This window comes from Molothrus aeneus, chromosome 5, assembly GCF_037042795.1.
Source record: "Molothrus aeneus isolate 106 chromosome 5, BPBGC_Maene_1.0, whole genome shotgun sequence".
Lineage (NCBI taxonomy): Eukaryota > Metazoa > Chordata > Aves > Passeriformes > Icteridae > Molothrus > Molothrus aeneus.
In genome coordinates this window covers 63,594,658-63,612,251 of record NC_089650.1, presented here as the reverse complement: position 1 = coordinate 63,612,251, position 17,594 = coordinate 63,594,658, and the positions used below count along the sequence as shown (strand labels likewise).

The window sequence follows — 17,594 nt, the reverse complement described above, 5'->3', positions numbered from 1 at the left end:
TAACATCCTTCTCCCTGCAACCTCCAGTGGCCACAATGGCCCAGCTGGAACAGCATCACTGTGCAGCAGAGAGCAGGGAGAGCTCATCAAATGGGAGGCAGATTCTCACAGATGGAACCATGGGATTTTCTCCTACAAACCCCAAATGCCTCCCTTCCCACTTTTAAACACACATGGAATTCTGTGCACATAGGAAAAAAAAAGCCTCAAAGGCTTGGGAAGGAAGGCAGTGCTGCTATTAATTTTTAAAATTGTAGAAATACACAGCCAAGAGGGCCAGACAGGATACGGAGGAGTGCCAAAGAATTCATGTTTATTGGCTTACTTCGTTCCAGGAAGTTTTTCTGCCTTCTTTTACCCATCCCTTTATCCTACCCAAACATGTGGCTGTCCTGGAGCTGCAGAGAGAGATACCTCTTCCAGAGCTCCAGATCCCCCAGCCCACTGGCTTCTCCCATGAGGCTGGTAGACAGGCAGACAGGTAGTCTTGACCTGGCTGTAGACCAGAGATCCTGACATCTGCTAAAGACTTGAGGAGCTCTTGGACATCCCAGATCACCCTGGGTTTCATCCTTGTCTCTTGGACAGTCTGTGTGTTGACTTGTAGAGAAGTGACACTGCTTCAGTTGTAAAAATCTTCCCACAGCATTTCTCCATTTGCACATCCCAGGAGCAGGCTCTGCCTGAGACTTAGGTGGGTTTGTCTTAATTGGAGTCTGCAGGTTAATTGCTAGGTTGGGCCATAGGGTAAACCACTGACATAAATCCTCGAGGAGGCATTTTGGGCATGTCTACAGACATTTGTTATTTATTATTATGGTAGTTCCTTGACAATCAATTAAGTAGTTTCAAAACAGGACCAAACTTCTAGTCAGGACAAATCTGTGAGAGATGGCCAAGTCTCAATGAGGCTCAAATTTTGCAGAGTGAAGATGTGCTGAATAGCACACAAGAACTGAGGCAACTGCTGCCATGCCAAGCACATGGAAAACCACTCTGTAACACCTCCTATGCCAAGCCAAAAGGCTCTTGACAAACAGTGTTTGAACACCCACTCCTGCCCAAATCCCATGGTCACTTGGCCATCAGAGAGCTCTTCTCTTCTAAGTGCAAATGCCTCAAAACCTATTCAGATTTATTCTTCCATGGCAGGTAAATATCTGCACAAGTCTGAACATGAAGCTGCTCTGCACTGTGTTATCTGCTGATCTGGAAGCTCTGTTCTGTGACTGACAGCCTAGAAAACAAGTTGCTGCTTTTTAGAGTTTATTGCCAAGAGCTGTCTCCTCCACAGCATGTGCATACTCAGCTCTTACTGAGGTTTTTGACATTTTGAAAGAAACTGGGAAAAAAGAATAGAACTTGGGACAATCAGAGTACAAGCAGAAGTAACTGCCCTCAAATGAAGATTTTTTTGAGGCTGGCTGCTCAGAGAAGGAAGTTGAGAGATTTCCAAAACTTTTCTGGGAAAGCACAGAGTGAGTTCCAAACAGGGACTTTCTGAGCCCAGAAATCTATCAAATAGGGCAAGATTAGTGGTGACTAACAATCCCTCAGAGTCTGGGAAAAACTCTGAGTCAGTAATGGCTCCTATAAAAGAAAGGGCTAACATCAGTCAGCTCTGTTTTTTCTGTCAGTGAGGCACAAAGTTTGCCTGTTCTGTGACAAGGTCTTTTAAGAATCAGAGAAAAAGACATTAGTGATGTTGGGCAGGATTAACATTTCTGCTCAGCATGTAGAGAATATTGTAAGGATAGTGCCTCGGCCCCAAAGCACCTCAAAAGTCAGGTAATCACTTCCAGGAACAAAAAGGTATTTCATTCTGTGGTCCATGCATTCACTAAGCCTTCTGGCAAGACTCATCTCAAGACAAATTAATTTAGACTCCCAAAAAGATGTCAAATCAATAAAAGGAAAAAAAAATAATGACTCAGGTTGCATTTGAACTAGTGGTCATGAGGTCACTTTCCTCTCGGCTCCTTGTAAAACACTGAACCCCTCAATTTTTAAAATGTTTCCAGCAGGATCTCAAGTGGTTTTTTACTTATTGCCTTTCATGCTTTTTCTAGTGAAATGTCTCAGTGTGTTTGTTTTATTACTGTATTTAGAAAGTGTTTGTTTAATCCGGTCACTTGTGCTGCATATTCGGAAGTGTCCAGCCTCTACGGCTGATATATACAGAAGGATATTTAGGACACAGATTTATTAATATGCAAGGGAAAGGCTCCAAACACACTTTCTCTGTGTCCCATAGACCACTTTATTTCTTTTTTTTTTTCCTATGGTGGAAATGGTAATATTTAAAGAACTGAATAACAATATGAAACCTGAACTGGAAAAGCCATCTGCATGGGTTCCTGAAAGCTGGTTAGAAAGCTGTAGTAAGGGTGACTAACAGTGGACCTAGAAAACAGAACTCCTTTTTTTTGGGTTTGTTCTGGTACTGCCTGTTTAATGAGTCTTGTCTAAATAAATTAGTCACCACCTCTTAGTATCTTTATCTACACATGGGGGCAAAAGGCCTGCCTAGAACTTCATAAACATATTGTGAAAAAGAAATTTTTGCATACTGTCAAATAATTTTGAGCAAGATTACATATGCAGTTGTCTCAGGAAATCCATACATTTTCCAGCATGTGTAATAACAATGATCAGGAACAAAACAAAACTGCAGGTTAAAGTTACCAACTCTTCTCAGCATGGTAATTCATTCTGTAGAATGCGGGAGGAAATGCATACTCTGAGATTCTCAGATTAGATGGTACTTTTCAAAATACAGTGTTTAGGATTTTACCATTAGGCTGCAAGAATGCAGCCCAGGTTTTCTAACCCTTTAACGCATTCTAATTGGTTAAATGTCACTTGGTTACACAGAAAGAAAAGTAAGCCTAAAACTATGTTAGATTACCATCTGCCCAAATGTTGAAATTATTGTGAAATTCTGCCTAGCAGGAAACTGGCTGTTAGCTTTCCTCCCTTGTTATTCTTTCATGTATTGCTGGGAGACACTTGGAGTTCAATTGAAATGTCTCATACTTTTTAACTGGAAGAAATGTAGCAATGAGGAACTAGCTGCAGTGGTTCAGGATTTTGTTTTACTCAGAGGTTTTTCTTTCCCATCCCCAAACTAAGGGACAAATGATCTGTATATGCCATTTCTTGCTGCTTTGACATACAAGCTCTTTAAGGCTGAAGAACTGGATTATGAATATTTAAAAACAAAGCTGGTGTGAGTTTCCCAGAGATTTTGGGACTGGACTCTCAATCTAGGATTAAATTAGGAAAAAATCCCAATTATTTTAACAATATGCTGTATTCCCCCACAAATCAGCCAGGGCAGCCTTGGTAATTCCTTTATGTAGGCCTAAAGAGAGTCACACCTGTGGGATTTGTGTCCATCTAAGGAACTGAAATTTGTCCTGCCCATGCTCTGCCAACCAAGCATGACTCAGCTTCCAGCTAGAAACAAGATTAGTTTGAGCTAATAACCTTTAGATCTGTCTGCAGGGTACTTGTTTAGGACCTTTATACATGCAATTCTGTGCCTTTGAAGTCAAAATATTTGCAGCTAATACTGAAAAGCACAGATCCAATCTTAAGTGTCCGGTTCCACCTGAAAACCAGCTGAACAAGGAAACGTGATTGTCCAAAATTCAATGGTATGTTCCAGACTAAAAGTAAACATGTTTAAGTCTTGTCAGTAATGTGAAAATGCTCTTTAGTGAAGAGGACTAGGAACTTAAGAGGAAAAGCTTTTTATTTTAAACCTCATTCTGACTGAATCTTTATCAACTAAGAGATGGAGGCCACTCACAGCAAACATTTAGAAATACTTAATTGATCTAAACAGGATCAGGAAGTCAGGGTTTCTGATGAGCTTCTTTTTGAAATGAAACACACATTAGAAATGGAAAAGGACTTAAAGAATTGGTCACTATAGCTGCTAAACTCATCTGTCAGGCCTGTTGTGGCATTTTACTTCAAGACAGGTGAGGGTGACTTGGACTGTGCTCCCCAGGCTTAACAAAACCTGAGAGTCACTGTGATGCCCAAGGTGACAAGAGGCAGTGATAACAGGCTCATGAATGGTAATGCCCTACCAAAGGATTGTGTTTGAAATGACCTGAGCTGCTTTTTGGAAAAGGAAAAAGGAGCACAGTGATCATTCTGGGGTATGGGATGATTTCCTCAAAAGCAGCAGTGGGAGCTGCTGTCACTGAGCATGTATCAGTTCACAGAGGTAGAAAGCTGAGTGTTGGAGTTTGTAAGACTGATTCTGTTTTTTGAGTTCCCACAAGGCCCAAAGAGCAAACTTGGGACTGCATTCAAGAGTCCTGAGCCAGCTGCAGATCCTCCACGTGGCTGCAGTGGGGTTTGGAGTAATCCCACTCTGGCCACCATGGGCAGGTGCCAACACGCAGCTGGAGCTGTGACACTTTGGCTTTGACTGTCCCAGCACCTGAGGTGATCAGCAGTGACTCACAGGAAGGCTCCCACGGGGAGCAGCAATTCTCCCATCACCACCAATGAGCCAGAGTTTATGCACTTTTCTGGATGGGGGCCAGAGAGAAACTAGTAGTCTCACAGGCTATAAATCTGGTGGTGGCAGTAGACAGGACAGGTGTGGGAAAGCTGCAGTCTGCGTTCCAAGCATGCAATCCTTTAGAATTAAATTATTTCTTCAAAAACAAAGAGTTCAAGAGTTCAGCCTTCACACAACATATGTTGCCATGCACAACATATAATCTTTAAATCTCAGCAGCAAGACAATCACAACTGCAAAGCTTCTCTTTCTCAAAGAGTAGGCACTTCTACTTTAAACAGTATTTCAACATCAACTAATTTCAGACACTGAAGCTCACTTGATCCCCAAGAAAAGTCAGAACATTTGCCTTCACCTGCAGTTCCTCTGGCTGGCCTGAGGCTTGGTTTGCCTGCCAGATTTTACACTGCTGATACAATAACCACAAATCTCAGCAGGCAAAAATCTTGACCACAACAACCTCATATTAACTTCAGTAGCACCTGGATCTCACCCAGCACATAAACCTGTGTCAGTGCACATTAGATGGGAGCTGCTGGACAGACATCCCTGGGAGATGTGAAGTCTTCTAGACCATAGAGGATCAGGGAAGCATTGTTATACCTTCCTCCAAGAACAGCCTCCAAACTGGCAGATAGATTTATCCCCAAAGTCCAGTTATAAATTAAGATCCCTGGCAGTGCCCTCAAATTGTTTTTATGACACCCCTTCTCTGCCTGACTTGGATGTAAGGAATCCCGCTTCCACTTCAAACCACTGTGACCCACAGGGGAAAGAACTCAGAGCTGTTTTAATGGGCCTGGTGATGACAGCCAGACTGATGTGGTGGGAGCAGTTAACACCATGGCTTGAGGTATCTTCTGTGCCCTCAGAGAAGATTCCTCATTTCTCTGTGGCCTAGAGAAACACACTGTGATAAACTTAAACCATTCTTTTTACAAGGGACATCACACAACTTTTAGCAGGTGGATACTTTCCACCAGCTGTTTCCATTTCTGGTCTGGAAATGGGCACTTGAAGATAAAATGCTTTCAGTCCTATTACTCTGAGCTATCTGATTCCTTTCTGTTCTGAGTTTCACAGTCTGAATGTACACTTTCTGAGTGTGTTTTCACCATAACCAAGACATTCTGGCAAACAAATATTGCTCTTCTTAGCAAAACCAGTGGTTTATCATAGGTTGGAATGGCAAAACTTTGCTTGGCACAACTCTTCTGGACTGAGTGCTTGGCAGTGCATTGAAAGCCAGACTGAAAAGTCAGAGCCACATACACTCCAGTACCCTCTAAATAAACAGTGCTGATAGCCAAGTTATTCCAAATTGGGCAGAACTGAAAAATGAAACAAGACTGGGTTTGTGTCTCTGTGGTCAGATGTAAGTCAGGATTTCACAAGTTCATTAAAGTTTTGAGAAATGACAAGGCAGAGCTCAAACTTCCTTTTATCAAGGGCTACCTTATGTCATCTCAGATTCCATGACGGGCAGGAGATATCTACAATGCAGTTCCTTTTTACTGATTTGTCACCATTTGAGCTGGCTGGAAGTTCCAATCCACCAGAAAGTAGAACCTGCCTGTTCTTCACAGCCTCCTATTGTTACAGTCATGTTTCAGTGTATCGCAATGCTGACAAAATTAAGACAATTTTTGGGCTCACCTGAAAATTCAACCCCACTGCCGATTTCTTTTCTTCTCTGAAACTAACTTTAATGGATATTGTAAGTCCTCCAGACTATAAGAAATTTTTAGCATCATCAATTCTCCTGAGCTTCACACTAAGAACTTCCATGTTTCTCCCATGAGATACCAAACAACCATCTGACCTTCGGCTGCTCCTAATGCGTAAATCACAGACATGGTCAACTTACAGGAAAATTCTTGGGCATTTCATTAACAGTCTTCTGAAACACCAAGTACAGTGACCTCATTGAGTTTCTTACAGTAAGTCTGAAGATTTGGCTCAAGGCATAGCAGATGTTCAACAAAACCAATTATCGAATCAGTGATTTTGAGAACTGTCCAAATCCAAACTGAAATATCAATTAGTGATGGAATTTTAATGCTGCCTCTGGCAGGATCTGTGATATAGCAGTGATTTTAGAGTCATTTCCGTAGCAATTTCCTTCCGAAGACTAGTCTATTTCCTGAACTTCATGACCACATAATGAGATTTGTCAACAACAAAATCACAAACAATGCTGTTTGCAAGGCATGCTCTGGCCAAAGGTTGTGTTTGGTGAAGAAATTATGTCAGGAAACATGATGTCTATGTTAGCCATACTCACAAAGCTGCATTGCTAACAGAGGCAATCCTGTTGCTACACAGCTACAACTGAGTTGCATGTCTCACACAGGAATTTTACCAGGTTTATTCTCACATCACACAATGGCAAAAACTTTTTAAGTTCACCTACCTTGAAAAATCTCCCTTTGCCTCCTGTAAAACAAGGAAGAGAGAAAAAAAAATATAATTAAAAACAGGAAAAAAAAAAAGAGAAGAGAAGGCTGTTCAAGACTTTCCATTTGCAAAATTCATTTAGCAGCAATTTCCTGTTGTAATTGATTCCTCATGCAGGTTTTGGAACCAGTATCTAATGTCAAGTGCCATGATAGAGTGAGTTGGGCAGATTAACAAACAAAAGATCTAATATAGGGCCAGATGATTCCTCGTTCTGCTGTGGATACCTAAGATGCTACAGGAAATAATGCCAGTAAATAAGAAATTCTGGGTGCTACATTACTAGAAAATCTCTGAAGTCTTACTGGCTTTGCAGCCTCTGAGACTGCAACTCCCCTAATTTTTAACAAGTATTCTGGCCACTTTCTAGTACCTAGACTTTTAAAAAGCTTGCTCACTGTCAGCTTTCAAGGGGATGCCAGACACAGATTTCTCTAATTCCTTGCTGGGTGTTTGGGGGAGTATTTAGCTCCCTTACTTGTACATCTAGATACTTCTATTAATTACCACCACAGCCTGATGTTAAAGGGTTGGACAATGTTCCACTACAGTAGTTAGTCTTACTGCACACCTGGAGAATGCTCAGAATCTGGTGAGTGCCCTCTGCAATAGATTTAGCACACATTTTGCATTTTCCATTTACCACAGACAATATGCCTTTCATATGATTCATGCTGAAGCACCTCATTTGCCACCAGCTACACAGAAAGCACAGTGCAAGAATGTAATTTGTGCAGTGAGGGAGTTTCCACTGCCAAAAGGACTGGGCTTTGTGTTCAGGTCTTTTGTCTTTACATCCATTCATCTACCGGCAAAACCTGCCAGCCCACGACCAGTGGTGTTTCAGTCCTGAGGCTGGGGTAAAGTTCAGAGCTCTGGTGGTACTTTAATTTGTTCTGGTTATAAAACAATTTGAAATAGGGCTGCAGAATAAATCACTTGAGTTCTGACAGACCTTTACTATCTTTCCATTTCCCTCTGAGTGAACTGAAGGGCAGACAAGCACTTCTCTGGTTCATAGGAAGGAGTCTGAGCATGTGATGATTACAGTTCAACACAGAACAAAGCCCAAAGGATATGCTCTTGCCTGCATGTGTGTGAGCATACTGAATTTAAAAAACAATTTTGTAGTGTATATTCTTTATAATTCAGTGCTTTGACTTAAATGCTGCAGCAAGAAGTAGAACAAAATGCAGTATTGCATTAATGCAATACTGTAGAAAAAAAAGAAAACAAAATGCAGTATTGCATTAAAAAATTCCTTTTGTTTTGCTTGGATCCTGTCACAAACACAGGTTGTAGTAGTTTCTGGATACAGGCAGCAAAGGTGTGGCTTGTTTTGACTGTTTTCATTAAGTTACGCATCAAACTACTACAGGAATAAGCGTAACATCCTGTGTTTGTGGCAAGAAACAATCCCAGCAACAAGGGTTAGTTACAGCTCCGGGTCTGGCTGTACAATTACTAAGCACTAAGTTATCCACTAGGATGAGCAGACAATAGATTCATAACCCCACTGCCGCTCCTCACAATGAGCCTGTTGTTTGATGTGTATTCCCCCAACAGCCAATATGTGATTTCTTTAATGTGCTGCTAATTGAGTCCTCCATCCTGACTCTCTCGCTCCATTCTTGTTACATAAAATGATTTTAATGAAGGTTCAACTCCCTACACATTAATTGCTTCTTTAACGTGGCAAGTGCTCTAGAAGTGCAGTGCATTGTCATTTGTTAGTGCTGTCTGATGAGCTGCTTTGTCCACTCACATGGCTCCTCATAGCTTCATGGCTGATGGGAACAAAATTAAAACTACAGACTGTAAGAGAGGGGAAACAAAGATCATCTGACAATTACGTCTAATCTGCTCCCACAGTCATGCTTCTAAAAAGAGAATTTTCACAAAACCCACCCTCACTACCCTGAAAAGGTTCCCTTCTGGGAACCAGACATTTACCAAACACTGCTTGGTCATTTGCTCTCTGACCCTTTTCCCTCTTCTTGAAGAGCAGAACTTTGAAAGACAATATTAAGAAAGGTCTTTAAACCATTCTGCCCACGTTGGAGAATACAGACAGTTGCATACTCATAAGTAGAAGCTTATGCAGCTCATCAGAGGGCCGAGCTCCATTGGGAAAACAAATGCAAGTTAAAAAAAAAAAAAATTGCATATGGATTTTACCTAGGAATTTGGATTCATCACTTAGATTTTCTCTGGCTGTACATCATACCCCAGAGCCTTGGATATCTGCGCTGGTGCAAACATAACACCATTTCTGTATGCAAAATGTTGAGCAGTAGTACCTGCACCCTGAGTGGGGAGGTCTAGTTTGAGAGCCTTCTACGCCCATTTTGACAGAAACAATGAAAACTGTGCAAAGACATCTTTTTTCTGCAACTGGGAGGAACTCCTACACTTCCACACAGCCATTGTGGATTTGGTAAATCAAAACAGTTAATGCAGCATGAGGAAGCACCAAGGGAGAGAAGGTGGGTGCTTACCTGCAAGATGTATGCAGCCAGTTCAAACACCACTTCACTGTCAACCTCAATGAGTTCCTTGAAAGGTGAAGAAAACAAGAAAGAAAAAGAGAATTGAGCTGCTGTAAGAAGAACATACATCTCCTCCTGACTACTGCATGGTGAAGCATGCAGTGCCAGTTTTCTCCCTTGGCTAGGCTTCAAAGTATTCCCTGTGCTCCTGGAGACAAAAGGGAGGGAGAACCTGCCCACTCAGATATGGAAAAAGCCAAATATTCAGTGTAATGTGCTGGTTAATGAAGCATAACTGGATGTGGCATGAAGGGATTCCTGGGGGAGGAGAGAGGAGAAGGCAGTTGGAAGGGGTAGGATCAGGGTACATTTTATTCTCTTGTGTGATTTAGTGAAAAGCAGTCCAGCATATAGATTTTTTTGCCCTCAGATGTGATCATGGTTCAAGGGAACACAGCTTTGTCCTTGGCTCACAGAAGCAGGGAATGAGAATTTGTCTTTGACACACTGAGGTGGTACCAAAGCCCCCACTGGACTCCTCTGGCCCTTGCAAAAAGTAAACTCAATGGAAAATGAACCATATTTGCTCTTGCAGGATTTGAGCCCTGGTTTTGTCCTTTTCACCCCCAAAGAGCACTGAGGCTGGGGGTGGTTTGAGAATGAGCTGTGACAGCAAGTCTTCTGGTAGATCTTCCTTGCTCCATTTTATAGGATCCTGCCACCGGTGAAAGCAGTCTTGGAGGGTTTTACTTGGACACTATGGTCACATGAAGAATACTGATGGTTCCAACAGATCCTCTCAGGATTCCTCGGCTGAGCCAGGCACTGGTCTGACTGAATGTGCAGAATGCAGTCCAAGCATCAAAGATGCTTGAGATGGGAGGCACAAGCATTACTCTGGAGGCCAAGCATGCTATTTCTGACTCTCTGGTCCCTGCCTTTGGGAAGCTAGTGGGCTTTTACTGAGATAATGTTTAGGTCTCTATTCTGCAACTAGAACTCCTACATTGTCTCCTATGGACATGGCCCAATAAACTGGGTCACTGTTCAGCTCATTCCTGTAGTGGTTTTTCTGTTGTATTTATTTAAGCTGCTGTTTTTAATATTTTACTTCATCTGGCAAGAAATGAGTGATCTAAATATAGATCATTGCTGTGATCCCTGCTCCAGCCAACTCATGGCCACACCTCATTTACAAGCCACAATTGCTGCATTGGCTTGTCTCTGGCAAAATCAAAAACAAAGGGAACAAAAACGCAGGATAAGATCCAGGTGTCCTCGGCTTTCACTAGTGCCAGCTTTTTAAAATAAGTTCACCTCTTTCATAACAGCTCCTTGGGGAGTGAAGAGCAGCTCTGCCAGGGGCAATAAACACACCTTTCCCCTCTCAGCTGAGCTGCCTGAGTCACGCAGGCACCTGCACTGCACCACTGACGAGCCCGTGCCAAGGGAAGCGGCTGGTGCAAGAGGCTGATTCAGCTGCAGGCAGGGCTGGGCTGGGGCCACCAGGCAATCCCATAGCAAAGGGCAATGCAGAGTAGAACCAGAGCACCTGCTCCTCCTCCTGTCTGGGAGCATCAGGCATGGCACGGACAAACCAGCCCATGCAACCATGTGTCGATGCTATGGCAAATCTGTACTGGCAGGTGAAGTGTGCCAGAGCCCATTCTCTGGCCCCAAGGGTACCTGGGGAGCAGCAGAGCTCATGACTAAACACTCACCCTGTCTCCCCCAGTCCCAGATGGGGTTTCCACCACTGTGCTGCCTATTTGGAACAGGTGTGCATCCTTGATCAGTGCCTTGATCTCTGCCTGGGGCAGAGCCAGTTGGCACAGGCCAAAACCCACGCCAGAACGTGCGAGTCATTAAACAGCCTGTCTGATCAAGGGACAGTGCCTGATGCCAAGCCCTGCCTGTTTTGGTAGTACAAATGTGGCTTGGCCTTTCTGGCAAAAGTGGCTTGCTGGTCCTGTGGAAGGGTGTGTGGGTTCATGAATCTCTCACTACTCAACAGGGTTGGTGAGTGGGGGCAATGGGCACAGGCAGAGGAACACAGCACCCAACACATGGCCAGCTGGCAACCCAGTGATCAGCGGCCCCAAATTAGGCCTCAGTTTTATTCTTTCCAACCCTGAGCAAGGGAATGTTTGAGGATTTGTGTCTGGAGAATCAACAGGGAAAGGTCTGAGGTGGTAGCACAGCGTTTGTTCCTAACACTGTGCTAGCACCTCAGACCTTCTTTCCCTGTTTCATACACATTTATCTTTCTAGGCTGCAGGGGAGCCAAGGCTGGAGGTATCCATGGGAAGGCCAATAAGGAAACTTTTGGTGCAACAAGGAAGCTCTCAAGCTTTGGCAGCATGCGACATCATGTGCTAGCTGCAGGAATGACAAGCACTGGCTGTGCTTGGACACCAAATCCCCCACAACATCACATTAAGAGGAATCTGCCAGGCTGGGTGCTCACCCTAAGCCTTAGCAGACACTTTGCACCCAACTTTCAAATTCAGTGCCTTTTTCAATAACACAGTATGGCTTACTGTGGCTGGAAGTCAAATGGGGAAGGATCTGCATGGGAGATTAGGACTTCAGCAGGGCTATTTTTTGGATAGAGATGCTCAGCTTGAATGTGCAAAGTAATGGTTTCAGGAGAGGTCAGACTAAAATAGACCAACTTAGATCTGTAGGCACTTTGTTTTCTTTATTTTGTTCCCCTCTTTTTCTTATTAAGCTTCCTCCAAAAAAAGAACAACAGTGTAAGCTTTTCCTGGCAGTACTTCAAAAAGGAACTTTCCCCAGGAACCAAAACATGATGCTCACTGAGCTTGTTGCTGGAGAGGGCTGACTAAGCACATCTAATTGCAGCCTTGCCGGAGAGCAAAGCACTGCACAGCTCAGCTCAGCAGCCCTGCCTAGTTCCTGGGCACTGAAAAAAAGGAATTTTCTGGCTTCTGCCCTGCATTTTAGAAAATACAAAGTTATTGTCCATGTATTTTAGGACATATAAATGTCAAGTGAGGCTCCAGACTTGGTGTAATCTACTTGTCTTAGCAGGTGAAAACCATGCTGAAGGTTGTGGGATGGCGGAACAATCTCTCCCTGACTACATCTGTCTTTTCCTACCACTTCCTCTCTGGCAGATGGAGGTGAGTCACAGGAATGGCCTCTGCCAGCACAGAGGGAGGTAGGAGGGATCCTCCCAGGGAATCCCAGCTGCTGACAAACCTCTCCCAGTCCCAGACATCCAGCCCACCTGGCTGAGTCTGCACACTGCCAATCTCCACTGCCGTGTGGTCTGGGGCTGTTTGATTTTCCAGACCTTGCCATGAACAGCTGGTTTGTGGCATGAGAGGGATCAGCTTCATGGCTCTGCTGTGGGCACCCCTCCAAGCTGAGGGTGTGCCAGGATGCCTTATGTCTGGCACAGAGTACCTGGCAAGGGGCTGCTCTGAGGGGCAGTGCCAGGGAGAGCAGCCTGGTCTTCCAGGAGTGGACCAGGGAGGGCAAATACCCATACAAAAACATTTCTCAGTGCATGGCTTGTTCCTCTACAAGGTGATCTTTGGTGCATATCCACAGACACCTTTACCCCACTCACATATAAACTCGTCTTGTCCCACAAATCTGAGGTCACTTTGCTTGTTCACCCTGGAGAAGAGGCTGAGGGGAGACCTCATGGTGATCTGCAACATCCACACGAGGAGAAGTGGAAGGACAGGCACTGAACTCTTATGTGGAGAACAGTGACATGGCGAGGGAAGACACGAAACTGACACATGGTTGGATACCAGGAAAAGCCTCTTCACCCAAAGAGTGGCTGGGCACTGGAACAGGGTCCTCAGGGTCACAGCAGTGAGCCTGACAGAGTTCAAGATGCCTTTGGACAACACTTTCAGGAACATGGTGGGATTCTTGGGGTTTCTGCGTGCAGAGCCAAGAGCTGGTCTGGACGATCCCTGGGTTCCCTTCCAACTGAAGCCACTCCATCTTTCCCGCTCTCCCCCTCACACACGCCGCCCCCTGCCCGAAGATGGCGCCCACGCCGCACTGCCGCCCTCTGCGGGCCCGAAACCCTCACGGCAGCCGCTGGGCCCAGAGCGCCTTTTTAACACAAACCCAGACATTTCCTTCTAAATACAAGCCAGTTTATAATTTTGGCAGTTCCGATTTCCTCCTGCCAGCCACAAGAGTTACTTCCAGAAATGCTTTACCTCAGAACCACTCTCTGACAGGAAAGCTGCTGCCAAGTGCGGTGGCAGCTGGCGAGAGAGGAGCGAGGGATGTGTGAGGAGGAGGAGGAGGAAGAAAAGAAGGTTGTATCTGGAAGTCCAGGTGTGACCCGTGTAAATTTTGGGGCAGGGAATGCAGATCCAGGTGTCTCAGCCCACTCTGAGCTCCCCAAGTGCTCACCTTGTAGATGCAGGACTTGGCGTTCAGGAAGAACAGCTCGATGGTGGCATTGTCCTTCAGATAGGAGATGCTTTCAATGTAGAACCTGAAAGGGAAAGCAAGAGGGGTGAGACACGAGGGAACTAGGGCAAAACATGGAAATGCACTTATTCAATGAAAAATGTGGTCAATGGAGTCATGATGAATGTGCTAAAAAGGAACTTTCTTCTCTTACACCAGGCTGAGCTGGTGAAGGAGGCTCGTGCACACTCCAGGACACGATCAGTCAGCACCACCTCAGCCATGCCATCTGGATGACTTAGGTTCTAAATAATCCTTTGTTTTGTTTTCAGACTTAAAATAACACTTTATTCAGTTTCTTTTTTGTAAGCTTCACCTTCATTTGCCATCACATTTTCACCATCATCATTTCTTCATCACTCCTTTACCCATCGCAACGATCCTGTAAAATATTCATCTACAAAAATGCACTTCTGGGTTCCTTCCCTGTCCTCTTCAGCTCTGCATAAAGCAAATTTTATAAAGGGTTTTTTACATATTAGATCTATGGTCTCACAGTAAGACAGTAGTTACTAACCTTGCACAGTTTACCAGTACCTTGAATAACAATGTTAAGGATGACAGGGAATGATCATAATCTATTTTTTTTTTTTAGTTGAAGTGATTTCTCAGAACTCAGGAGAAAGCTCAAACCCTCAGTGTCAGAAAAACCCACTCATTTGCATTGGCCAATTGCCTCAAATATTTGCAGTTATTTTGAAAGCCCATGATATGTGTGAATTTATTCAGTACTCCATGTCCCGCCTGCTCTGAAGGCCTGATGCTTTGGCAATAAACTTTGTGAGAGCTTTGTGAGAATTGACTCCTGTCCTTAATTCTGCCTTGAGATCTTTTTTTTGGGGAAAAAAATGCTCTGGATACTGTCAATGTTAATGACTGATCATTCCATAGAGGTATGTTGCATGTCCCTGTAGTAACAGAGAAAGCATTGCTATGTTCAGTGAATGTTAAGGTGAATTTTGCATTTACTCAGTGTTTTAGGTAAGGAAAATTAAATAGATTGTGATGCTGTTTGGTAGCGTTGCAGTGCAGTGACAGCAATGCTCCTTACATAAATTCCAGTGCTATCGTGCCTTGTCAGAGGCAATTAGAATAGGGAGGGTGCCAGGGAAATGGTGTCTGCACCAGGGACTTTTAAAAACCCAAATTCCTTAGAAATCTGGGTTGACATACAGGGTCTAGTTACAGAGAAACCCCACTCCCTGACCCTGCTGTCTGGGAGCAGACAGACCTGCAGACACTCCTGGGGCTTCACACAAGTGCTGAAGGGATTGTCCACATCCAGCTATTTGCAGAGTCCAGGGCCTTACATGCAGCCTACTTAGGGGGAGAGATCAAAGCTTTGTAGTGCTGCTAAGTGTCTTCTGAAGGCTCCTCAAAACACTTTACTTCCTGACAGGCAGAACCAACTCCTGGCTTATTAGAGTGAGAGAAACATTTTGTTCATCTGCTGAAGGGCTCCTGTCTGTATTACCCTTCCTTCTCCCTCTTCAGAAGAGAAATAAAAATAAAGCCTGGATAAAATAAAATAAACCCCAAGAAGACACCAACAACCAATCAAACCCGCAAAACACCAAAAACATTTTTGAATGTAGTGATGATGAAGCACAAAGATTTTTTTTTTTTGGTTTTCACTGTTTCACCTCCTGTCCTTAAAGTGGCCTCTTTGCAAATAAAGAAAATAATTGGCTTTAGAAATGCAAAAATTGATGCATTAAAAAAGGAACCTTCTTACTAGATCCACTCTCTGAGTGCAGCTAGCTTCCCATCTGCTGAATTAATGGAGAATAATGCTAATTTGACACATTCTGTGGTTCTTGAACAACCTTCTCTTCTTATCACTGCTACAAGTGCTCTCCAGGTTATGGTGGTAGGTTTTCATATTCCAAGGTCAGAAGAAAACAAGAAACATTTTTTCCATTTTGAATCCCAGTGAAGGTTAGCCCCAAAGCCTTTTGTTTCAGCAGCTCAAACGCGACCGCTCTCACCATCACTAGAGGGCAATATTGCATTTCTTAAGGCTGCAGGGAGCTTTCCCAAGGCTTTCCACATGGACATAGATCGTTTTCTGTACAAAATTAAGTCTCTGGGAGCACAGAGCCTGCACATGATACTTCATCGCACAAAGAAAACCCAATTCTCAAGTGATCTCCAGAGGGGAGACTGAGCTGGGAAGCGACTGGCTCTCACACATGCACCCAGACAAATGTGAAATGTGTGCATCAGGAAACTGGTGCTACTTAAAGGAAAACAGATTTGCAGAGGGAACTCTTGTGGGATTTTCTGTGTGGCAAGCTCAGAAAACCTGAACTGGAGTAGATTACCCTGAATTCACAGTTGGTGCAGTAACAACAAAAAGTGCAGAGAAAGACTTTTTTTTTGCACTTATGACTAGTTTCTGTCACATCTCCTCCTGTTTCCATCTTTTATGAGCACAGAGTGAAGGAACCCACACTTTACAATGACCAATGTCAATGACTAAGGAGGCAGGCAGCAGCATCCAGCTGCTAAGGCAATGAACCAAGAGAACAAAAATCTGGGCTGAATTCCCAACTTTGGACACAGGTTTCCTTTATGACCTTCAGAAAATCATTTAGCTGCTTGGGCTGTTGAGCTGGGCTTAGGAAACACCCCTCCCTTCTCTGCCCCCCTCTGTCTGTTTTGCCTGCTAAGCTTAGGAGCCTTTGAAGGCGTGTTTCAAGATCATCAGTTTTGAGAGGCAACTCTCAGATTTCTGTTGAGGACTCCCCAGAGAGCAGCATTCCTTCCTGTGATGTGAAGCTGATGTGCCTGGGATATAATGGATAGGTTGAACAGGGGAATAGGCAATACAATGTGTCCAAGACCTCTCTGCTCCACTACCTGCATCTCTTGCAATACACACCCAGCAAATAGTTTTGCCTCCAGCAGCTCCCACTAGAGGTTTCTTGATAGCCAGCAACTGTACCTGTGAGAAATTAGCTGCTTGCAGGAAGGGGGAACACCCCATGAGACTTGGGGAGTGTAAAACCAAAGGAATGATTTTGGAGAAAATTTAAAAGATCACCCAATGTTAATCTATTTCTGCATTCCCCCTCCCTCCCCACCCCCAGTAACTTGTAATTCATCAAGTACATTTTCTAAGCATTAATTAAATAGACCAGTGAATATTATGCTGGATAATGAACACAAAGTGCCTATCTTAGCTGCTCCCTCTCAGCAGCAGGGAAATAATAATGAGCACTGCAGAAGGTGTCTTGGAAGACTTCAGAAGCTGCTGCATCTGAAATGTTTAAGGCTTTTTAGCTGTGAGGACATGTCTCATAGTGATCAGATTGCTCTCTGTTAAGCATTGGTTAACTGACAACTTTCTCTGAGACAGCTTAAGCCCCCTCAAGCTGTGATGAATGGCAATTCCCATCATAACCAGCCAAGCACAGCCTCACAGTGGTGCTTGTGGAAACTCCTGATCCTTGGGTGAGGGGAAACTGGTACCACCACAATTTCTCCCTTGCATTACACACAGGCTCATCCACCTCTGACTCATGGCTCAGAGAAATGCCTGACTGGGTCCTGGACTCAGCAGTTTCATAAGTGGTTCTTCAGGAGATGGAGAATCCCTTAGTGCTGCTGCCAGTCTTGTCTGTGAACCCAGG

At 44.1% G+C, this 17,594-nt stretch overlaps 1 protein-coding gene across 1 annotated transcript in view; it reads right to left on the bottom strand.

Moving 5' to 3' along the window:
* FRMD4A (FERM domain containing 4A) overlaps positions 1-17,594 on the bottom strand; it is a 367,232-nt gene that overhangs the window by 66,478 nt on the left and 283,160 nt on the right. The window contains exons 6-8 of the mRNA XM_066550978.1: positions 13,900-13,984; positions 9,499-9,555; positions 6,957-6,979 (exon numbers count right to left, since the gene is read on the bottom strand). Coding sequence (XP_066407075.1) covers positions 6,957-6,979; positions 9,499-9,555; positions 13,900-13,984 — 165 coding nt within the window. The remainder of the gene's footprint in view (positions 1-6,956; positions 6,980-9,498; positions 9,556-13,899; positions 13,985-17,594) is intronic.